The sequence below is a fragment of the Chinchilla lanigera genome, unplaced genomic scaffold, assembly GCF_000276665.1.
Source record: "Chinchilla lanigera isolate Chin_1 unplaced genomic scaffold, ChiLan1.0 scaffold00042, whole genome shotgun sequence".
NCBI lineage: Eukaryota > Metazoa > Chordata > Mammalia > Rodentia > Chinchillidae > Chinchilla > Chinchilla lanigera.
The window spans coordinates 4804415-4829942 of record NW_004955443.1 but is presented as its reverse complement, the minus strand read 5'-3'; the positions used below and the strand labels follow the sequence as shown (position 1 = coordinate 4829942).

At 37.1% G+C, this 25528-nt stretch overlaps 1 protein-coding gene across 1 annotated transcript in view; it reads left to right on the top strand.

Moving 5' to 3' along the window:
- Positions 1-25528, top strand: part of Grxcr1 (glutaredoxin, cysteine rich 1) — a 109694-nt gene that overhangs the window by 78807 nt on the left and 5359 nt on the right. The window contains exon 3 of the mRNA XM_005391916.2: positions 20355-20420. Within this exon, the coding sequence (XP_005391973.1) occupies positions 20355-20420 (66 nt within the window). The remainder of the gene's footprint in view (positions 1-20354; positions 20421-25528) is intronic.

Here is a 25528-nt window from a genome sequence, read left to right as displayed (position 1 = left end):
TATTAGATTTTCTATTTTTGGCACCATTTGTGAATCTTTGTGGGAACAAGAAAATATAAACTTTTATATTTATTGTCTTCAAACAGAACTTTTTGTCTTCCCCTGTCATTCCGTTTTGTGCCTTGTATACACATACGTAGAAAATCTGTCTCTTTTGTGGTCTAAAGGAACAGGGAAGGAGACAGCGTGTGTGTTAACTGCAACAATAAAGCGCCACTGTCACAGAGTTGCTAGGAGCATTGTTTACCAACTGCGCATGCGGTGGGCATTGCTCAGATTTTTTTTGTGTCAGATCCTTTCCCTGTTTAATTGGTGCGGTTTAACCTGTTTCTCAATCATTTTTTCATTAACATCCCCTGTTTATGAACTCTAGGAACATCAGTGACTTATACGTAAAAAGAATAAGATGTTCTTTCATTCCTCACTACTCGCAGGAATCAATTTGCTTCCCCCCCCCCCCCCGCCCCCGGAAAGCTGCATAACTTGTTTGTCAGGAGAAATAAAAGCACTGTAAGTTAGGCTTGAAATAATAATTTTATTGGGAAATCAGTTCCTCTCTATACTAAATGTTACATTTCATGTTACTTAGAATACAGCGATAACTAATGTGATATTGTGCTTTAAATGTTATAAAATTTATAGGTAGCAGCTATGTTTTCTATCTTCGAAGATTGGTAATACTTTATGGTCCAGATAGTTTTCATTTTTTCTCTTGTTACATTTCTTGCTTAGAACTCCACGGGAAGCGTGGACAGGAGTTGAAACCAGACTTGTTTACATTCTGCTGGACACACTCATCGCCCACCACGCTGTTGCCTTGGCGGTGTCCAAGCCCCTGTGTGTTTCCATGTGGGAAAATAGGAACCCGTAATGCTTAGCTCGACTCAGGCATGTGACCTGATGGGGATATGGCTTTGCACTGTCCTTAGGTGCTGGTACACTCAGAAGGTGAAGGAGATGTGGGTGGGAGTAAAGTTCACATGTTGCAGTAAGATCACTGAAATATAAAATAGAATTAAAAGTGTTTCTTTAAATGCACTAAAGTAACTTTATAAAGTTTTACACGTTTGTGCTTCTTTGGATTTGCCTATATTTTTGTATTTCTAATTTTGAGAGAAAATTTTAAAAATTAATGTAACTTTTTTCTGAAGATTATTTTCTCTTCTTTCTTAGCAAACAACACTCATACCGCATGCCTGTAGGGTTTTGAAGTGAGAAATGCTGCTTCAATTAAGGTCCTTTCCTCTTCCTTTCTTCACCGTTCCCTCATTTATCTTCTTTCCTTCCAGGAAATGTGTATTTTATTTTTCACGGATAAAACGTAAATCAAATGAAAGGAACAGAACAGCGTGTTCCTGACCAGACGGGGATACTGACCTCCGCAGCGTTTCAGAGCCACTCTTCCTCATCATCTCTCTTCTCGCTTTTCTTGGATCCTGGGGTGTTAATTCACTGACAAATTTCTGCCTTGAGCTGGAAAGGGGGGAAAATATAGTGAGGAATTAAATTTTAAATTTGGACCCTTGTATCAACCTCCGAACCATAAGCTCTAGTTTTCAATCACTTACTTTCAACGAAGAAATACTGATTAGGCTCCAAGTAAGCACCGGTGATGGTGATGAATGCTGCATGTGTTCATCACAACGGAGTAGCTACGTGGTCGCTTTCCCAACTCCCTCATAAAGAAGGTGTGTGAAAGAGAATCGACCAGAGCTCTGTGAGCAAAAGTCTTTTTGATAAAGTCAACAAGAGGAGTATTGGGAGGAGCTTTCTCTTTGGGAAAGAAGAAAGTGTTTTACAGGGCGCAAAGAGAGTAGGTCAGCACTGTCTCACCGGATTTAAGCAACAACTGGTCAAAGATGAGTCTTGAAAGAGGAGTATTGTTATTGCAGTTTAATAACAACTGCTGATTACTTTGGATTATGTGAAAAAGTATGGAGTAAGTTAGGGCGTAAGTCATATGCAGGAGAAGAAGGGCCACAGAGCTGTAGGGACAGGCCTAGAGAGGGCCCCAGATGAAAGTCGTCGGTCCTTCCGTGTCTATCGTTCAACATTATTACCGAGAGTTGGCAAATGGGACTCAGAGATTTCTATTAACCTTACCACAGGGTGATAGATAACTAGAAGAACTTTAAAATCTTTATATAGTTTGATGAACATTGACAAAATGAATGAAAAATCACTTTCTTGCCTTTGCTGTGCTCTACCTTCTGCAGTGGGGAGGACAGGAAGTTGTGCAAGGTGATTATCTCCTTCGGCATGATTTTATCAAAGCATATTTTATTTTTTACCTAGTATTTAAACTTGAGTTTGATTTTATTATGTATCACCAAAAGGTCACATTTCAGTTTACTGAAGCATTTCCCTTTGGTTGGAAATTAAGATTTTTAGTGTGGAAGTTCACTTTATCAATAAAGCATGACATATATTTTTCTTCATTTTGAATTATGTTCCTACGACAAAACGCAAAAAATAAAGAGTATTGAGCTATATCTGTATTAGTAACATTCAGCATGTTTTATTGTTTTTGCTTTGGAAACTTTATAAAAGTTACATTTTACTGTAGTCTTAAACATACTTATTTATGCATTTATTTGCATGATTAGAAGTGACTCATTTAAAATACATCTCTCCAAACTAATTCTTTTGTTCATTTAGATGGGAAAGAAGTAATACTGTATACTATTTTCCATGTTCTTTTTGGCTTTGCTGGGATTAGATATTTGCACTATTTTGTACCAACCACTAGGAGTCGCTAGTTTGTCACTTCTTCACTGCTGCAAGGTGTTTGCCTCTTCAGTTCTATGCATATAGCTGAGTTGTACAGCACTAAGAGAACAACCATATGCAGTGATCTTAACTTTACTAAAATGCTAATGTATTTGCTGCCTTAAAGAGGACAGGCAGCTGTGCATGGTGGCTCTTGCCTGTAATCCCAACTACTTTGGGAGGCCAGGCAGGAGGGTAATTTTGATCCCAGTTGTGCAACTTAGTGAAACCCTGTCTCAAAGTAACAAAAAAGAGATAAATAACAAAAGGGCTGAGGCTGTAGGTTAGTGTAAAGGTCCGTGGTTCATCTCCAGTACCAGGATGTGGGGGACACGAAATGTATGTATGCTATTCTTTAGATCAATAAGATGGTAAATTAGGTGATGCCGTTTTAGGTTTTTGATGTCTTTTTCCTTCTAAAATAAGGGATAGCATTCCACATGTGTAATTTGTTTTTTTCATGACAAATGAAAGAGTGTCATCTTTGAAATGCTAGAAAAATTGTAGATAGGATTGCAGACAACTCAGTGTAAAATCTTACTGAGTCTGAGGGTTTCAAAGTTGTCTAAAATAAAGAACATGGTGTTCCTGTTTAAGACTGAGGCTAGGCAAAGGCCGTATCTATTCCACCAGTCTTACCAGAGAATACCTCAAATATCAACATTCTCCAGCTTTTAGATTTCTTCATTATGCTACTTGATCAAAGGTAGACTTTAACAACCATGAGTAGCTATCCATTTTTAGGTTGTTACTTTAGAGGCATGCAAAAATTGTAGATTTTAAACTACGTTTGCAAAGATGAAACTTAGGCGTCAAATTATTTCCTTAGAAGCACAGTTACTGTTGGAAGCGAAGTGGAAATTTAATTTGATGAATAAATCCTGATTTAGATGTAGTGTCAGGAAATATATCTTGAACATAAATAGAGTTGCAGTCATCTGCGCTTGTGACTTGTGGCTTGCTCTGCTGCGGCTAATACTGTCGGATTAAAAATATACATTATGGCAGTATAGAAATAGCTTTGGTTACAAAATGACAGAGAACAAAGCAAAGCCATAAATTTACTACATCCAGTGCTATTTTATGACCCTAATAAGTCATCTTTAACTTTGACCTACAGTTACTTGGAAAATAAATCATTGCAGTTTTTCAAACTTGTGCTTTTTGATATTTCATCTTCCATGATGAAGAACTCTTGACTAATAATCTGTGCATTTGGAAATTGCATTATGTAATTCTCATAAAACAATATTTTTTTTTACTGTGACAAAGTGAAACTGTATCATTTCTATTTTTTTTTATTATTTTTTATTCTCTTTAAATGTTTTATCAACCCTGCATTCTTACATCTGGTAATCTGAGCAACTTCATGGAAGATGACAAGATATAATATAACAACCACTGTTAATTCTTATCATCTTGTTTTGAAATTCTGTATCATTTTTATTGCCTTTGTGTCATTTTGTTTTTATCTTTGTTGTTGTTCTTTTGTTTTCTTTCCTCTTTAAAATAAAAAACAATTTTCTTTGTGCTTCAAAAATTGTAGTCATTTCATTCTGGCTTCATGTTGCAAACCCAGAAATCCTGTAAGTTTCTATTTTTTAGAATACCATTCTTCATTATGATGTTCTGAAGATTACTGTACTTTCCATTTTATATCTTGAATATTGTCTAGTACTTTTTTTTCCTTAATTCCAGTTACATTGGATCAATCTCCTCATGCTTAGTCAATAGCTATTTTGATACTTTATTGACCAATTTTCCTTGTATGTCAGTTATATTTTAACTCATAATCATATACAAAAATTCTCTATAAAGAGTTATTACTTATAAGTACAAGCTGTAATAAAATATATGGTAACTATTTAAATTAACATTATTATTGTAGTTATAAAAAGATATATTGCCATTAATCCCCCTCATAATACTTCCTTTTGCTTTGAACACATTTATCCCATTGTCCTTACTACTTTCTGAAGCAGGTTTGAAAGTCCCCTTTCATAAGTGTCTTTAGCAGAGATGATAAAAAAATACAGTGAATGCCACTTCCAAGTGTCATCCAATGGAGAGGCAGGCTTGCAAACAACATTATGGTGCTCTTTATTTACCTTTACTTACCAGATCTGGCACCTTGCAACTTCTGGCTCTTCCTCAAAGTCAAAATGACCTTGCTTTAATCAGTTCAGGACACTGAGGCTGATACCAGCTACAGAGAGTCACAAAACAAGAGTGCCAGAACTGCTGCAGAAAGTGGCAAGAATGATGGGACAAACGTGGTGGCCAACCCGATGCCTACTACTACAATGCATTTTGGATAGTGATGTTTTATAATAGATTGAAAGTTGAAATTTGTCTTACTTTTAATTCTCTCTCTCAGTTCCTCCTCCTTTCCCTCCCTCCATCCCTCTAGCCTGCTATTTTTTTGTATTTGTGAAAAGTTTCAAATATTTGGAGAAGATTATTATTTATTAAAGAGGAGATAAGCAAATTGTAATTTTAATGAGCACAAATATTATGTATATGTTCACATGGGGAGTGTCTTAGCTAATATTCAGACAGTAACTAAAATATATGGCAAAGAAAATAATGAAAATGTGGAGTTGAAGATGTACTACTTTTTAAAATTTTTTCTCTATCTTCTGAAGCATTAACATCTGAGACTTTGCCAATAGTGGAAGGAATGCCTCTCCCATAGAAAACTAATAAGTTTTGTCTTTTGTTTCGGTCTTATTTATAGTTTGGGTTTCTCATATAAGAGAAACCATAGGATGTATAAACTTCTTCTACTCAACATTATGGTGTCAAGGTGCATCCATTTGCCTGCAAATGATTCATATTTAGCTTTCTTTACGGCATCCATTGTGTGTAAATACCACATTTTCTTTATCCATTCATCTGTTGATGGATATACAGGCTGCTTCCAAGATTTAGCTATTATGAATTGTGCTGCTGTAAATATGAAAAGCATGTGTTACTGTAATACGATGTCTTGAACTCTTTTGGGAAGGTACCTAGAAGGGGAATAACGGAGTCAAATGGAATTTCTGGTGTTAGTTTTGTGAGGAATCTCCATACTGATTTTCAAAGTGTTTGTACTAGTTTATATCCCCATCAACTCTAATGATGGTAAACAACTTGCTCTGAAGCAAGTTTTTGCAATGAAAACAAAGCAGTCAGAACCAACACCTACACCCACCGCCTCTGTGGAACACTCATACTTGGGCACTATCTCCCTGCCCTAAGTCGTCCCCGGGCCTGATATCAGACATCTAAGGGGAGCTCTTCGTCCCCTGACACCGCTATTGTTCAAACTAATCGACCTACAGCTCTGAGTCCTGCCTCCCCTTTCCACGGAAACCACAAGAAAGGCTCTTGCCCATGTGGCCCTCACTCCCTCCACCTTGCGACTGGTGCTTCCCTGACTGGCCCGTGTCTGCTGTGGCGTGCTTCCTCCCCTTGGGAGCTGTGGGCACAAACTGTGCTTCCATGGCAACTATCTGATGAACTGTTGGCATCACTGTGCCATGCCCGAATAATAATAAAACCTACATTTGAAAGTACAATAGTTTAGTAATTTCTAAAAAGCTTGCATGTATTGAGTGCTTTGCGCAGGTACAGAGGTAGATGCTTTCCACTGGGGAAATCTCAGTGCGTCCCCAGCTTGATGACATGAATATTGTTATACCGCATCGCAAATGAAGCATCTGAGGCTCCGATGATCAGTCAGCCCACCCTAACCTTACTATGATCAGGAAGTGGTGGGGAAAGTTTAGAAAAAGACTCTGGAAGCTAGAGCCTGTCATTTCAGCTACCAAGATCGAGTATACTTCCTGTCGCTAGGATGCGCTCTGTAAAAAGTTGCAGATTTGTCCACTTCATTTCCACTTTTTATCTATTGGCAGAATCTTCCCTTAACATAAAAGTAAACTTGAAAAGAATACACTGAAACTTCTCCATAAATAGAGCTCCATATTTTAATTTATGCTCCATGTGAGAGCGATTGAGTAAAGCAGAATGACTATCACATACCTGAAAAATAAAAATAGGAAAATCACAATTCCTGAGGACAATATCACAAACATACAAATGGACAATAAATTCTAAAATTGTAAATGATTGGATGCACAGCCATCACAGTGGCTAGGCTTCATATGGGAAAAATGTCTGTTCATGGTTCTACTAAAAACAAAGAAATCCTAGGGGGATTTGTGTTTGGGCAGACATACTTAGCTTTCACCTTGTAGCATTTCCCAAGAAGGTATCAACTATCCCAAACATTTCATGTGTTCTGATGTCCCCATAAGGCAGAGGGTCTCATTTCAAAGAATAATGGCTTCTGAAAATGTGAACTTAAAAAAACTCTCACTTTTTTGATCATTCTTTTTGAATACTATCATTGGTTTGAATTTTGTATGTCACAGATAAGTTTTGAGAACCAGCATTTAAATAAACAATTTGAAATTCAGTAGACTTGCTTGCCCATCTCTGAAATACTGCTCAGGGTTGTGGCTTGATTCTTTTCAACAGCTGAAAATGTATTTCAGATGAACAGAACACAGGAACGAATGGCAGAATACAGGCAAGCTGGTGCCTGGGGCCCCTGATCATGTATGACATGGGCAACAATAAATTGTGCTACAAAGTTCCACTCTTCACGTGCACCAGAAAATTCCCCAAGATATGCATGAATATGGAGGGAGGCCGGGGTAGAGAGGTTTGTGTTCTTCTGGTCACTTGCACTACAGGTATATTTCTTTGCCCCGTTTTTCTCTGTATGTTATACTTACAAAACACTTGAATGAAATTTATTCACACTCGGGGTCTGAGAAGAGGAAGAGGAGGGACCTACTGTACACTCCCAAGCAAAGTCCTTGTGGCTGTAGAGCCCTCTGGGCTTCTGGGGCATATCACATACCCTGAACTCAGCCCATGTTACCCCTGTGCATGCTCACACTCCCATGACCCCATCTCTTCTACCTTCTCCCCTTTTCTTTGGAAGCAAAATCAGATCTTCTTTCCAGGTCTCTTAGTGAGCAGCGAGACCATTCTTTGCCAGCAAGGCATTCTTTACTGCCTTTGGACTTCTACCCCTCTCCCATCCTCAGGCTCACCCTTTCCATTCAAATACCCCAAGACCAGGGCTTGGCCCTCAAAACAGATTTTTCCCCAATGGATAACTTGCTTGGGGAAACTATGAGAAGTTTTAAAAAGGTTATTTGAACATTAAGAAATGTTTTAATCTGATAACAGGTCCTAAAAAGATGACAAATTAAAGAACATATTGATGGCTTAATTGTTTGTAAACATCAGAAAAAGACAACAATCCTACGAAATTCTGGAAATGGTTTGCTGTCAGCTGGTTGGTGGCTTTTATTCAATGGACTTTTGTTATCTTTTGTGATATATAAGCCTACCCTGAATACATGCTAGCAAAATGTAGGGGGAAAAGTGGTGTGAGCTATATTACCAATTCATCGTTTTTAAACCAAATATTTAGACCATACATATAGCTATGGATTTTTTTTTCTTCAATTCCTACACTTTCCTTAGAGATGACTGGATGCGTTTTACCAGAGCCAAACTTTCCTTCCCTAGCAGTCACTTAACTATGTTTGATGTTAAATATACTTTCAAGATTTAGTTATTGAGAACTGTGCTGCTATAAACATGAGTATATGCATCACTAATATATGATGTCTTTAACTTTCAGGAAGATTCATAGAAGGGGAATAGCTGGGTCAAATGGAATTTCGCCAATCATAGATGAATGAGTATAGGAAATGGAGTGTGAAATCACAAAGGGGTGTTTGTTGTACAGAAGGATAAACCTGAGTCATTTGTAGGAAAATGAATGTCCTATGAGATCTTAATGTGAAGTGAAATAAATCAGACACACAAGTTTAACTACTTCTTATCAGAGAAACCCAAAATACAAATAAAGAACAAAATAAAAGATAACTCATAGAAGGTGGAGAGAAAGATTTTGTTCAAACCAGGAGATGGAGGAAAGGAGGAGAGAGGGGAGGGAAGGAGATAAAAAAGAAATGAGATGTGTTATGTACACGTACCAACTCCCCACAAGAAATGTAATCATTATGTAGTGCAAGTATATATTAAAAATATGAAAAATGAAAAAATATATTTTCAACAATACTCTTTTTTGTCTTAAATATGGTTTTATTATTTTCAAATTTACTCTCAGCAGGAGCTAAAGCCCATTATGCTTGAGTAGATTGTGATATAGCACAGGGTTTGATGCTTTGCAAAGCATCAGTCATTCTCTATTAACTCAATTTTTTACTATTGCAAGGTGTCAATTTTAAAATGCTGACTTCAAGAATCAGTGACAGTTATTTATTCTGAACTATGAGGAGAAGCATTTGAATTATGTGGCATTTTCCTGGAAGAGAAGTATTTTTATTTTTGCTCTTGAAAATGTAAGTCACCAACAATATGTGCATTTCACTGGAAGCTTCCAAATGGCTTGCACGTAATTGTCTGGACATTTGTGTGATGTCCTCCTTATATTTCCATTGATTTATCCTAGAATACTAAACTAGATTTGCCGATGTGTGATTTTTCCTGTTGCCTATCACTCTTCGTCTAGTTTCTAATCCCAGAGGCAAAGAGACGATAGTTTCTTTTAGTCTCAGCAAAAAGAGGTACTGAAATATAAGGTCTACACTGAACCAGAGTTTAGTTTCTGAGGTGTTTTCCAGTACTTTTAATTTCTAAATATTTTGTAGGTTGTGGTAGCTGTTGAGAGACTGGTTGGATACCATTTATTATTTGTAGCACATCCTTTATCTTTAATTTTATGGTACTTTTTATGAATTGATCTGTATTTATTAAGTATAAAAATTGCTGACTTCTAATTTCTTTTCTCCTCTCCCCCTGCTCCTCCTCTTCTTCCTCCTCCTTCTCTTCATCCTTCTCCTTTGTTCTCCTTCTTCTTCTTTTTGGTGGTACTGGAAATCAAACCCAGGGATACTCTATGACTGAGATATGTCCTAAACTTGTGGTTTTATATTGTGAAGTAGTTTGAGATATAAACTTCTCTTTGTTCTTGAGATGTGTTTTCTGGTTTGGTTTTCACTCTTTCTAGTTTATTTTTATTTCTTTTAGTTTTTCATCTTTTTAGCATTTAGCATGTTGTCCTTTTAAAAGGAACTTTTCCTCATAAACTTTCTTTCTCTTTATTAGTACATGTTTGCAGTGCATGACATGTGTTTTCTTGTGTGGAGTGTGTACATGTACCTAACACCTGTCAGTTCCCATTTCATCCCCTTTCCCTCCCTCCATCTCTTGATCCCCTTTCCATTTGAGAAATATCTGTCTCCCTGATTCTTCTTATCTATCTCTTATGATTTGCCTTATAAAATAGTTGGTAAGATCAGCAGTTATTATGTGGATATCTTTTTTGTTAGCCTATATTTTAAACAAAAGGACTGCATTTTTACCCTAGGCAAGGCCCTGATATAGACTTGCTTATACTCACATCCTTTAACACATGACCTGTGTTTCCATCCATTCCTATCTTTGCTTAAGGGTAAGGAAAACAAGAGACCCACAGCTTAGAACAACTTCACAGCATTAGTGTGTCTTCATTGGTAACATAAACAAAATGCTAGAGAGTCTGTGAGGCACAAGAAGTGACAAGAAATAATGTCTATATTCTGCATTATCTGCGTCACTGCACATTTGACAACGTTTATAGTATTGTGTTGTGATACTGTGATTATAATAATAAAAGTAACAGTAATGGTAATAATAGTCACAGACATTAGTAAGGACTTAATATGTTGTGTATGGCACTGTGGTTTGATGCATCTTGTTAGTATCATGGTCTGTTCTCACATTATCCCTAGAGGTGGACATTATTTTAACCATATTTATAAATGAAAAAGGTGAACCTAACAAAGAAAGCACTGACTGGAAAGTTAGATAGACTTACTTTGAATTCTGACCCTACCAACTGCTAGTTAAGTGATCTTGAATATGTGCATCTGTAAATCTTCAACTTTTGTGTCTCAATTCCTCAACTTTAGAGATTAAAGCTTTTAAAAGGCAACTTGTAAGGGTGCAGTGAAGATTAAATAAGTGATGCTTGGAGAACATCTTTTAAACTATAGAAGACTTCTCATGTGGGTTTACAATATATCATTGCTCAGACTTCCTTCTCCTTCGCCTTTAAGAAATGCGCCTGGCATTGTGCACCCACTGAAACATGAAGGTCCTCAAGGGATAAATTTAAGAAACTTTATACTTGTGAAACAGAACAGAACTCCGAACTTGCTTTCTTTGGCTACAGAGGTCAAGACAAGGAGAGATGACAAAAGAGTGTCAGGCTTCATTCTCAACCAGATTGAGAGAACTGGGTTTATCCTGTCATCTTCCCTGATAATTGCTTCCTTGATTTGATTCTCCAACAGGAAGGACATAGTTCTGGCAGGTTGAGACTGCGTGAATGGAAGAAAAGAGACTAAAACAGCTACATTTTTTTTTCTGGAAATGGTTATTACTGCTGCCCTGTTTTACTATCTCTTCCCAAAACTTGTTAAAATAAATTTCTAAGTTTGTTTTGGATAGTATGCAAGAGTTTCTGCTGACCTTCCGTTTGCACCAGTATTTAGATCCTATCTATTTTTCTGTCTTTATCATGTTTATCTATCTCTATGTATATATAAATGTATATGTGCACACAAAGTCATATGCATAGCATATAGCAGTCCACTAGAACTGCTATGATAACATACCATAAACTGGGTAGCTTATAAACAGTAAAAGTTTATTGTTTATACTTGTGGAGGCTGGAGGCTAGATACTGGGTGCTGGGATATCTAAAGTCAAGATCAGCAGATCTGATGTCTGTTGAGAGCCCACTTCCTGGTTCATTAGCTGCCATCCTCTGCTTGCATCTTCACATGGTAGAAGAGCAAAGGCAGCTCCCTGCCACATCTTCAATAAGGGTACTAATCTCATTCATGATGACTCTGCTCTCCTGCCCTAATCACCACCCAGAGACACATACATGTCTGTGTAGTTATCTATTACAACATGAATTACAGACTTTTATATCAAATAAGTCATATACTTATTTGTCTCTCAAAAATCTTCATTTGGTAGTAGTCCAGGGGTATAGATTTCTCTATCCATGAGTGATTCTTTTATTTTGTGAGCCAGCCCTACTTTCATGGTTAAAAATGGCTCAGCTCTATCACATTTTTCCAAATTGTTAAAAATTTAAAAAATGAAGTATAAAATAAGCAGCCCAATTTTAAGGGTGTAGCCTGGAGCATTCAAGCATCACTTCTGCTCATATCTCACTGGAAAGGATTTACTTACATGGCTACACCTAGCCGCACTAGAGGATGAAAAATACAGTTCTTCACTGAACAGAATGCCTGAGTGAATTTTAGGGGATATTCTAGCTAAAAGGAAGGATGGATAGAGGCAGTGGTAGGAGATAATTACTCCTACTTATTAGTAAGAGGAGACAGTCCTAATAAGACAACACTTCTGCAGTTCATTTAAAAACTAAGGAAGTTTACAGTAAATTTTTTCATTTAGGCTTTTAGGAATTACGAACATACCATAATTAATTAGGTATTAGGATCACTGAAATTTCTATACCGTATATTAATCTTATAAAGATAACAAGAATCCAATAAGATTTTCTTTATTTAAGTTGTACAAATGTAAGAAACTATGCTGAGCACTTAAAATGCATCATCTCATTTGTTTTTAAAGACCCCAGAAGTGCTAGAAATATCTTGCTCTTCAAAATCTGAGGTTTTGAGGGGTTAAGTTAGAGCACATACAGCCGATAAGTAGAGGAGCCAGGATTTCATGTAATCTCAGTGCTGTCTCACAGCCTTCCCAGCATATCATCTTGCCCAAATGAATCACATTTTTTACCCCACGATTACAGAAAGATTCTTATTATCCTTGTCCATCTTTCTCTTTCTTCCTTTCCCATGGCAACATCTCATGTAGGTTCTGATGCACATTCCCCACGAACCTTCAACATCAGAGTGGCAGCAGCTTCCCATTGCTGGCAGCTTCTGGATGCTTCAGTACGCTTCTCAGTTTGTGTAGCCCTGTCTACATTTCTGTAGGGGGACCTTTCATTGAATATTTCTTGATAAAATACTTTGGGGACACTATCTGTTTCCCGCTAGGATCCTGAAAGTTAAACTGGGTTATTATCAGTACTTCAACCTTTTGATCATCTAGTTATATTTCTCAATTACTGTCACAGTATATGTGAACCATCTTCAAATATTTTTCCTGCTGACTGACTAAATATCCATGTTGTCCTCAAAACAATCAGCTCAGTTTTCTTCAGCAATATTGTTCACTAGCTGTTCTTACTCTTTTTACTCTTCAGAGAGCTTTATGTAAATATTAGCTAAGGATCGCACAACAAAGAACACATTAGCCTTTTAGTAAGTAAGCTAAGCACTTTTATAAACTGGACGATCTCAAATTTCATGCCACCTTTTTTCTTAGTAGACCCTAAAATTTGGTCTTCTCAATGTCATGTACAAAAATAAACCTATAGTAAGTCCAAGTACTCCATTCCCTCTTAAAGATAACATTATCTTTCAATTTATAGTAGCATAATCCCAAAGGAATGTCTCTTATTGGTCTCCATTATCTATTCATTATTTGTTGACACTAGACAGGAAATATTTGTCTAAATTTTGTGTGGTTGATATTGGTATTTAAGGAATTTTCTACAACAACTACTAGCACTGCTGCTTACTACCATTAGTATTAATACTATGTGACTTATTATTGAGTTCCTATCACATGTCAAGCAATATTCTAGAGTCTTATATTCTCATATTCTCATATAATCCTTAGAATATCCCTTTAGACATTATTAGGAACCAAAAGGAGGAACCAAAGTCTTAAAGTGTTCCAATTACATGACCAAGTTAACTTTTAAGTGGAATTCTTGGTTGTTTATTAAAGAACAAAACTTTGGTGAGCTTACCAGTGCATTCGAAAAATTACTTTATGAAAAGAATTTGGGGATGAAGCAGATGAAAATATTAGGTATTACAGAAAATAACCTTCTGGCTTCTTTTAGCCCAATACTTACTATTACTTTTCTTGGTTTGTTTGTTACTGACTAGATACCACTTTCATATAATCTGATATTAACTGAAAGAGTTACTTTCTTCTGCAACAAAGAAGCAAGTAATGCACCCTCAACTGACTGCCTGATTCCATAGCTTTATTATAAAATGTCAGGATCGACCCCTGTGGAAAACTGTTCCTCACAACTACACTGAAAACAGTGGCTCAGCACTAATTATATTAAACTAAAACCTTTGCTTTTGGCAGGCATTTTATGACATCCAAGTCTGTATTGCATAATTGCATAAAATAAGTCAACTAGTGCAGTTAATTTTGTAGTTAATTCTTCCTACAGGGACACAGGAAATTCATGCTCTTTAGGATGAGTTTATCCAGGGGAGATGTTCCTGTAATTTTAAAGACACTGATGGGAAATTGGTACACCTTCTTTGAAAGGATTCCAGACCAAAATGTTTGGTATAGCTCTCCAAGGACCCCATGCAGTTGGTTCATGCACTGGAGAAGATTCAGAGATGACTCCAAAAGTAAATTCGGACTTTGTCAGCAGGGTTTAGGTGGCCAGTCTCCAGGCAAAGTTGATGTAATCTCCCATTTCCAGTGGGGATAGCAGTCATGGTAACAAACGTTTATTGAGCACATCTTTTGGCAGGCATCTTGCTAGGTTCTGGTTGAGCTCCTTCAGTGCCAAACCTGCCATCTGTTCTCCTGATTACAAAGCAGAAGTGTTCACAATCAGCCAGTACTAGAGAGTCCTCGCCTCCTGGTCCTCATCAGAGGGTGCAGAAAGAGAGGGAAACCTCCAGTGGTTTACTCTTCAGTTCCCATAAAGTGCCCAGCTGAGATAAATGATAGAGGAAATCATCTCCATCGTGTTCATCCTCTCAGCCCTCTAGTCACCTGGCTTTTGATCATAAAATAACAACAAAATGATCTCTTGCACCTCACAAAAGTGCATTTGCATATATCCCCTGGCTTGTGTTTTATAAATCAGCAGTTAGTAGAAGTACAATGGTTTAAAATTTAATGCTGCATTTACTACAAAAATTTTGACCATCTTAACAGTAAAATACTTATGAGTTGTCCATGGGCCACAGAGTATTGTGTACTAGAAGATGTTTTGTAGCCTCTGTTATCACCGCTGGGCTTGCCGTGCAGCAGGTAAGTGTGATCTGAGAACACAGAGGGGGCAATGACGGCACCTACTGGAAAAGCTGAGGATCCTTTTTAAAGAAGGTGACATTTTAATTGGGTTTGAAGGATGTGTGGGAGAAATGGCGGGGAGAAGGAGAGAAAACAGTGTTATTGCAAAGGATGGAGCATGTGTCCAGGCATTGATGGTCATGGAAAAACCTGAGATGGTCAGAAGGGGAAGAATTCAGCTTAGCTTCCTGTGGTATCAAAATACAGGACTGGGAAGAAGGGTGCAGCTAACAGTGGAATGAGTTATGGTGTACCCTGTGGAGTTTTGGTTTTTACCTTCATCACTAGAAGATACTCTAACAAGCAATATCGTAATATCATATCATATTATTTATCAGTGATAAATAAAGGGCAGGGAAGCAGTTAAGTGTGAAGGAAAAATAACCTGGTTAAAGTACTAGGAGAGTGAAAACATCTACTGGTTATATTCAAGAGCCATTTTTCTAATAACATTTATTTGGAGACAAAAGTTTTATGGGTAATAAACAAAACAAGAATATTGTTTGTTTTATATCAATCACATATTATATCAATCTGTCCATCTAATCTAAAGTCTTATATAATGCATTGTTTAGACTACTATGCTAAGAAAAGCTTTGTTTCTTCCTAGAAGCTGGTTTAGGATCCAATTTATAGCCCAATCATGGATATAATTTTGAGATATATTTAGAACTTTTCTGTGTGCTCCATTCCATTCTACAAAGCTATATAACTTTATTTTAAATTGTTTTCTTAGTAAGTTGAGGTGGGGCATATGAATAAATATAAATATAGATATAACTATAAATATAATAATATATGTATATATGTGCACACATTTGTGTAGGTACACACTGGTATTTGTGAAATGGGTCTTTTCCTGGCATATACAATGTATTTTAAGTAACTGAGTAAGATATAGTACTAGGAAAAAAAGTAAAACTTTTCCTATGTTCCATGGCACATTCATTCTGGTTGTTGAGCCCCTTGTAGTAAAAGTTTTCATTTACTTAAACTTCTTGGGCATGTAGTCAAAGGGGAGTCCTAACAATAGATTGTTGTATTACTCAGCCTAGGAGTTATCTGGCCTTTAAAAAAATAATGCAACTATGTTATATCAGTGATCAGGTTGCATACATAGTGGAGTAGACAGAATACTGGTTTTGCAGTCATCTTTGCCTGATTTCAAGATCTGGCAGGACCTTGTGTTAATAAACTGAAAGACCCTAGCAAGTTCCTTATTCTCTCAAACTTTAATGCCTTTATGTTTTTCTCTTTTTATATTTCATGAAACAATAAAACAAAATTTTATAACTAAACAGTAGGAGAATAGCAACTGTTATTATACTGCATATTGTTATCTTGTAAGTGGTTAGTCCAAGACAGTTCATAGATAAATGGGTGCAACTTGACAATATAATGTTAAATGAAAAAAGGCAAACACACAAGCTCAAATAGTGTATGTTTTCTCGTATATGAGAAACACAACAAAGAAAGATCAAAGTAGAAGAGACATGAATAGGAAGTAGGGAGAAGTTCAACTACTTCCCCAAATTACATGTTCCGTTGTTTTAAATATTTTTAATACATATGCTAACATGTTTCACTTGTACTAATACTTTATTTAGTTCATCAGAAACAAAGTTTGCATTAATGCTTTTATTTTAAAACTTAAGGTAATAATACTTACTTTGCACCAATGACTCAAAGAGCCCATGTCTGTTAAGAATTCAACCATTATCCACATTTTCAGAATTATATTAATTTTAAAGAAAAATGTGATTCTAAATCAATTAAAAGGTACCCTAAATATCTCCATAGCCATCCTAGAAATCTTGGTATACTATACCAGATAATAGATTGATAAATTAATTTCCACTAGTGTGGAACTGAATGGTGTGGTTATACATAAAAGTCACAAACTCATGTATGATATTCTTAGTTAAATCCCAGAGTAGGTTTTTCCTCAGCATGTTGCTGCTTAAGGGAATATACTATATTGTGGACATAAGAGTTTCTTCATAATAATTAGAATAACTAGAAAGCCTTAAATGGAGCAAAGGAAGGAACGAGACCTCTGGAATATGAAAATGCATTGAAAAGTAGGGCAGAAGGAGAATCATTCTGCCACATATGCCAAATCTCAGGATGGGAGGGATGTACAGTTCTCCCCTGAAATTTACACTCACTTGGTGCTGCTGCTGCAGCTTCTAAAATCAGACAGAGGGATCACCCGGTTGTCTTGTCTCCAGCCCAGGATCTTGTACTTAGGTGTAGCAATGACAGGGGCAGGTGGAAGGCAGAGTGTGCAAGTTTCATATATTTAAGAGTAATGAAATAAGCCCATTTTTGACATACACGGTTCTCTAACAGGGAATGGGTGGTTTTTTAGCGCTCTTCTTACACAGCATGGGAGGCAGAGACTAGGGGAGCTGTCACAGGGGAAGATCTGCACGGACCCCAGGCAGAGTGTGGGGGCTGTGTTACATGGCAGCAGCTGAGAGAAGGAACAGAGCTTCAGCCGCCTGCTCTCTGTTACCTGGCAAGCTTCGCAACCTGGAGCACTTGACAGAGCACCTGTCTGCCAGACATCTAGGTGTCCTGAGGATCAGGGACGATTATGCCTTTCAGTACCCTGCTTGGTGTGAGCAGAGCCTGCATTTCTCCTATGAAGTGTAATCTATCTCTTTGGCAGAAATGTTATTGGAATTATTTGGCTGAGGCAGTACAAATTTCATGTATTTAAGGTGTGTTGGTTTGGGGCGGCTTATTTTGCAAGGGGAACAACATAATACAGGACACATACTTTATATGATTATTTATAAGTCACCCAAAGAACAGTATACAAAAGAGTGCAGGAAATCTGTCCACACACTGAGACCAAGGAATCCAGCTGAGGGCCTGGATCCCACAACAATGTCCTACATGAGTTGAGCTAAATACCCAGAGCTCATAATAAAGCCTCCCATGAATCCAACTGGAGGCCCAAAACCCACGACAATGTCTCATGCGGACCTGTTTCATGGATCTTCTGGAAAGGCCCAAAGGTCAGTGGTGGAATCTACAAAGTCTGTGCCAGCAGGAAGAAGGATCTGTGCTAGCAGGCTGAGGGATCTGCACTGGAGCCAGGAAGTGATGCTCAGAAGAACCAGGGCTCCCCCAAAAGGTACCACGGCCATCCTCACAACTGTGAGGTCCGGAGCTCCTCCAGTGACCAGGATGGCTGAGTTCCCATCAGGGAAGTCAACGCAGCAAGCTTTTCTTGGAGGCCGGCAATGCACCATCTTCCCCTCCAGAACCAGGAAGCTATGCTCAAGGTGAGGACCAGAGCTCCCCAAAGTGAACTGAAGCCATTCTCAGTGCCAGCGAGGTCCCGAGCTCCTCGGAGGATGAAAACAGCCAAGTTCATCAGGAAGCCAGCTCCCCACAGTCTCTCTCAGCTGCCAACAGCTTCTCTCAGCTCCCAACAGCCTTCTTCTTCTTCTCCAGGTCTGCCTCTTATGCTGCTGACAACAGTCCCCAGGTGGGCCTCCCACACCCAGCACCCCTTCCTCAGTTCAGCTGGGGGTTATAAGTTGACCACCAGTTATCAATCCACCACATAAGGGTAACAAAATAAATGATTTCTCACCATACATTTTATCCTAAATTACTAAGGTGCAATGGCAGCATAAGAAGAGAGCTGGGAAGTAGACCTGTGATAGCTCTTCCGGGACATTCATTTTCTTTGGAGTCTTTGTAGTGCACTTTCTTTCACTGGAGAAAAATGAGAGGTATATTCTCGTACGGCTTCAGCTCATGTACCAAATTCCCCAGAGGGTTTTCCCATTTTAGTTTATCCAACTCTTAAAGAAACAGAATGTTGCAAAACTAAAATATTACCAGTTATTACTAAGTTTTAGACTTTAATGTTTTGTTGTGGTGCTTTCATTACCTTTGCCTTACTGTATGTGTGTCCCATCTCTAGCAAAATGACCCACAAATAAAGGAATATAACCTATTTTGAATAGCTTTGTGTATTAATTCATAGTGTTTTAATATATTGACCTGACATTTCTGATGACAATGAAGATGGCATGAGTTATATAAGGTAGACTGAAGCAAAACTAGAGGCTCCTAGGCAGGTGGCACTACAGATCTGCCTGCCCTATCTTAGAGGCCTTATCCAGTCTTCTTCATGGTCCTTATCAAATGCCATCAACCCCAGAAAAGTCTCTCTACTCTTAATGAGTAAATCGCCACCTCTGCCTCCATTGTGATCTCCTAGCCCACCTTTTTTTCTGCATCACTTATCTGGAATTTATATTCCACTCTAAATTGTAAGTACTCTTGCATATATGTTTATGTAAAAATATATTGCAATTTATATAAAATTAAGACACTTTTTAACAAATGAGACTGTTTGTTTTCCATCATATGTAGTAAACATAGAAATACAAATGTATTTATTGCATAGTATTCTTCCCTAACTGGTACATAAGTAAAAAATGGACTTAATATATACTCCATTAAGTAATGCATATATTCTACGAACAAGGCATACATAGTCTCTGCCTTGATTAGAAGTCCCTACTCTATTTCCTTCCTTCAAAAGGGGAGAGTGGGAGAATGTGAGAAGCTAGAAAAGAAAGGAAACTAAAGTAGTTAAAAGAAGCACCAGGAGTTTGTCAGAAGGCGCAGACATAATTCTTTTTCTTACATTCACAGTTAGGTTATAGAGTTTAAAACACCAGTTCTGGAACAAGCTCCCTGCCTGTATTCAAATTCTCTCTGTGCTTTCTGTCTAGGTGACCTGCATGTGTTATTTAATCTTGCTAAGACTCAGTTTCAATGATAATAGAGTCTACTGCATCAAGTAAGATCATGGCAAAATAACTGTGGTTGATTAGTATTATTTATTATTAGTTATTGTTGTCTTTGCGTGCGTTACTCTAAGGAGGGCCTGTCCAGGGCTGTGTGGAGCAGGGCAGAGACAGCCCAGGTTGGGGCCTTGTTCAGAGGCTTCCTTCCAGGATGCTAGAGCGGCTCCGGGCACCCAGAGCAGCCGCTGGTGCACGTCCAGAGCTCACCTCCTGCCGGCAGCTTTCTTTCTACCTCTACAGTTAAGTTTTGCTGGTGAGGCAAATATGTGACAATCATGAAAAACATTTGTGTGGCCTCCTGCTTTTAAGTGTACTCAGATCTGAAGATAAAATGTGTTCATTATTTTGTGAGTGAAGCTTTCCTGGCTTGAACTTTGTTTTTTCAAATACTAACACAATGAATTTTCTTCCTCCCCTACCCTCTTTTGTTAATAGGGTGCTGAGAAAATTTTGTCAATGAATGAATCAGGAGAATTGCAAGACCTCTTGACCAAAATTGAGGTAATTGTGTGTTTTTAGCAACTTATTTTTAATAATCAAAACATTAAACACATTCTTATCATAATTTGGTTTTCCTGATTGAATTTCTCTTCCATGTTCTTACAAATACATAACAGGAAACGTGACAGTTTTAACTGGAAATCACCTGCCATTAAGTCTGTTCCAGCCAGACTGATTTTAATGTTAGTTTCTAACTACCTTATACTACTAGTTGAAAATTTTCCTCATCTTTATTAGAGCCTAATTCTGTGTAATAGAGATGATAATGAGGTATTCCAAGTCAGGCAATTGTCTTAAAGTACACTTAAAATTTTTTTCATGGAAACTATATAAATTTTCCCATAATATCTGTTACTTACCCCAAAAAAGTTACTTACCCAAAAAGAACATTTAAAGTTTTGCTCCTATACTTATAATTACAGCATCAGAGAAACACTTTTTCAGTTACCCAATGCATCAAATTAATGTGTACCCTGGAAAGGAAGTCTTCATTGCTCTCCTGATTATTGTACCAAAGTGTTTCTTCCTATATGCAGAAAGACCGCATGTCTTACCATCCGGACCGGGATACTTTGAGAGCAAATAGTGTGCAGTAGAAGTGATTCTGGGACACCAAACATGAATGGCTTCCCCATGTAACCAGGCTGGCCATGGGATCAGTATCTATCTGCCATTACTGACTTATGAACCCTTCTGTTATAGTCTTCTCCCCTAACCTTATATCTCATTCTCTGTCATGCCTTGAACTTCAGTCAAATAAAAGATTTCTATGCTTTCTTACTACCATTTCTTTATACAAGCTCTCCTGGGGGTGTTAATATCCAATTCCTTATCTGCCTCCATCTGTAGCGTTACTTGTCAAAAAGTAATTTCTGATCTCTTCTACCTTTGAGAGCCAATGATCCTCTTTAGTTGGATGCTTATCAAAGTCGTCTGTTGTTTAACCTTTCTTTGGGCATTTGATTCATATACCAAATGTACTATATGCTCCTTATTTGTAAGAATCATGTTTTACTTATATTGTGATCTTTCCTGGGAGGAAAACACAATGTATTCAATCACTGAACAAATACTTTTGAGTATCTACTATTTACAACTACTCTATTAAGAAAAATAATGATGCCCTCTCAAAGAATGGCTTGAATACAGTGATAATTCAGATTAATTCTTTGTTAGCTTATGTCTTAATACTAACAATAGCATGACCTTTAGACTCCGTAGTCCAACAAAGATGATAGAAAAGTGTTTATGAAGGAGGAAAATCCCTGGGATATAGGAAAAGAATGGACCATGATTTGATTTCTGAATTCAAAAACTGTAAGAGTCTTTTAGAGTCAATCTGTTTGTGTAAGAGTGGCTTCAATTTCCTTGGTCTTCACAATTTATAATTTCCAAAGTAGTTACACTTAAAAATGAGGAGATTTTAGCTCTGATCTCAACTCCACAAATCACTATGTGACTTTGGGTACATTTCCCTCTTAGATCTTGATTTCTTCATCTATCAAATGAAAGTTTATATCTTTTAGTTTAAAATTTTTCTCAGAGAAAGCATCTGGATGGATTCATTTCTTTCCTTCTGTTCCCACATATTGCTCCAAACATGTGAAAACATTGATTTAGGTTAATGTGTATCTTTTTATTTCAACCATTTAACTTGGTAAATGTGTATTATTATTTTCTTCACACATTTTAAATGTATGTAAATCGTGTTGTATAATATAACTAATTTGGTTTCAAAATACTTTCACTAGGCACTGTACTTTAAAAAATAGCATCCATAGTTCTGTGTGAACTTCTACTTGTTTTTTTCAAAGTACTGCATACTTCTCCATGGCAGCACTGTCTATAACAGACATTTCTTTCGTGATGGAAATATTTTCTGTTTGCTCTTTCCAGAATAGTAGCTACTGGATGCCAGCGGCTACTGAGTGCTTGAAATGTAACTAATATCACTAAGGTACTGAATTAGTACTTTTATTTAGCTTGATTTGCTTTAAATTTAATTCAGATAACCACTGTGATAGTGCATCCTGTTCCAGAGAATGTGTTCTATAGTGCCCATCCATTTTTTAACCTGTTTACTTTTCCACTGAAAGGCACTCAGGTATCCTCCAACTCCATCCTTCAAACAAACACTCCTGTAAAGAACAATTTTGAATATATTCTTGTATATTTCTCTGACAGTAGAAATCACTGGATCTGGTGCATGCATACACTTAATTTTGTGCCAGGTGACTTTTTGGAATGGTTGCACCAGTCAACAAGTCCTTCTATACATAAAGAGTTTTCTTGTAGTCCCACATTCCTGGAAGTGTCTTATATTATCTCTTTTTCTAATATTTGCCATGTAATAGGTATAGAGGTATATTACCTTATTTTACTTTATGTTATTCTATTGAATTTGGGCATCTCACTGTATGCTTATTAGATTTTAATATTTCCTTTTCTGTAACACTGTGCATTTTTATTCCTTGACCACTAGAAATTTCACTAAAATTTGGAATTGTCTTTTTTTTTCCTTTTTGGTTGACTTTAGGATGATCCTTCTATGTTCTAGATATTAATTTCTAGCTGGTTTTAGTGAATGTCAACATTTCTTACCTCTTTGTTAGCTTGTTTCATGGTCTCCTTCATCCAACAGAAAGCCTCTAGTGTAATATAATTAAATACGTTGCTTTTTAAATATATTTTGTCCTTTTGCACTTTTAGTTTGAAGTACCCTTTTCTCTTAATGTTGCAAGAGTAGCCATATATTTTATTAATTTCATAACTGTCTTTTGTACCTAGTATTTAGGCATCAAATTTACTTCTATTTTCTTAAATATGGTGACTAGCTTCCCAACAGCATCAAAAAATATATCATTTTCTTCTTTGCTATGCCTGTTTTACATTATAATAAATTCTCATTTATACTTGGACTTGGGTTTTTCTCTGTGATCTCTAGTCATTTCCATTTATCTATTTACTTCTTGTTATGCTAAAATTATATTATTTTTGTACATTAATAGTGCCTTTCAGACTCTTGTAGGATAAATGAGGCTTAATATTTTCCTTTTTACAGATTGATGTTGTTTCAGATATTCTTTTTTTTTTTTTTTTTTTGGTTTTTTTCTCCGGTACCGGGAACCGAACTCACGACCTTGCGCTTGCAAGGCAGGCACTTTTGCCGCTGAGCTAAATCCCCACCCCCTTGTTTCAGATATTCTGAGCTTTTTATTCCACTGAGTTCATAATTCTTTAACTCTGCAATTAAAACCATCATACTAGATTAACACAACTACTCTTTCTCCCTCAGCTTAAGTATTTCGGAAAAATTTTTTTCTTTCTATTAACTTTTCAAAGACAATGTAAGTAAAGTGCAAATATTTAAGACTGTTCCTAGTTTTCAAAAGTATACTGCTTTCTACCTTCTAGGAACTATAAAGTGTAATAATTTTGTTGGGCTGGCTTGTCCACAGAGTAAAGCTGGTAGAGAATTTGCAACCACCCAAGAAAGCTAGAATTCTGCCTAACAGTGGACTGGGTTTAACAGAAACTAAAACAAAGAGATTGTACCTGGAGAAGTATGAGAAAAGCCACGCAAAGTGGACAAGAGATGTAGCTTAAATCCAAACAACCTCGTACTTCTGATTGACTTTAACAATGGAGCAGGAATTAAATATTCCCAAGACAGGAAATATCTGAGCCCTTACTGTGTAACAGCTAGTATTCTTGTTGTCTTGAATGTATTAAATGACAGAAGCCTTAGAATAACTCTGCTAATTTGGTTCTATTATTTTCTCCGTTTACCAGCAGGGAAATTGAAGGGATTAAACACCTGTTTAAGATATTACAGAAGTGTTTAATTTCTTATTCTAAACAGCTTCTAAAGCCCATGATATTGAGAATGCTGTCACGACTGTCAAACTAAATGGCTTAGAAGTGTCTGGAGACTCTACCGTGTCATGACAGTATGTGATGTCTCTGTGAAAAATTTACTAGATAGTAAAAATTAATAGTAGTTCCAGAGAGTAGGTTAGGTTTTAATACTGAGATTTAATACTATTGGGGCATCCTGAAAGATGGGTCAGTGGTAATAACTGCAGAGAAAAATTAGATCTTACTAACTTCTAGTTTGTCTGATGTAGGCACCACATTGGTGGTCTAGACCACCTTGGGTCCTCACAGCTCAGGCCCCAGTTTTCAGCTGTTATTCCAACTGATGGTGAACCATGAGGCTCAGCACTTGTAATTGGGCCATCAGAGGTGGAGTAAGCAAATAATTTTAAGTTGTCTGGGTCAAGATTTCCAGCATACATCCTGCTAATAGAAAATTTGCTCTTGGAAGCTGAGTGGACATGACCCGTTGATGAAGACTGTCAGTGGCCTCAGATGTGAGAAATTAGCCAAAGGCAGCGGGAGCAAATGAAACATGAAAGTTGGATCCATAGTCTGACCCTCTGCTCCTGCCAGAACAGTTCATAGGTCATCCTCCAAGAAAAGGGTATGAGCTCCATGCAGACACAGATTCTTATCTATTTTGTTCCGTTTTCTACCCTCTGATTGCCCGTGTTTAGAGCAAGGATCGGCATATAATGGACACGCAAATATTGTTGAAAGACCAGATGAATGTGTCCTCTTTCACCCAAGGATTTTAGAGGAGGCAAAACTGTTAAGAGATAAAAGGGAAATAAAATTATTTTATGTATGAGGATGCATGAGTGAAAGAGATGTGTATTAGTAAATTTTATTTATTTCTGTATTTCTGTATTTATCTATATTAATAACCATCTAGAAATTAGAAGCAAAGACCTATCTAAGTGTTCCCCAGAAATGACAACCAAGATGGATACCTGATCTTTTTGGTGTCCATGCAAAGAAAGCCAGGGAGACTGAGACATCCTAGTATACTACTGGTTCTGGTAGACAATAGATGAAAAAACTCCTTTTTTTTTTTTTCTCCGGTACCGGGAACCGAACTCACGACCTTGCGCTTACCAGGCAGGCGCTTTTGCTGCTGAGCTAAATCCCCATCCCTGATGAAAAAACTCTTAGACGGCAAAAAATGTTGAGGAAACTTTTGCCTAGCTTATCTTTTTTTTTTTTTTTTTCTGTAAATAGGAACTAAC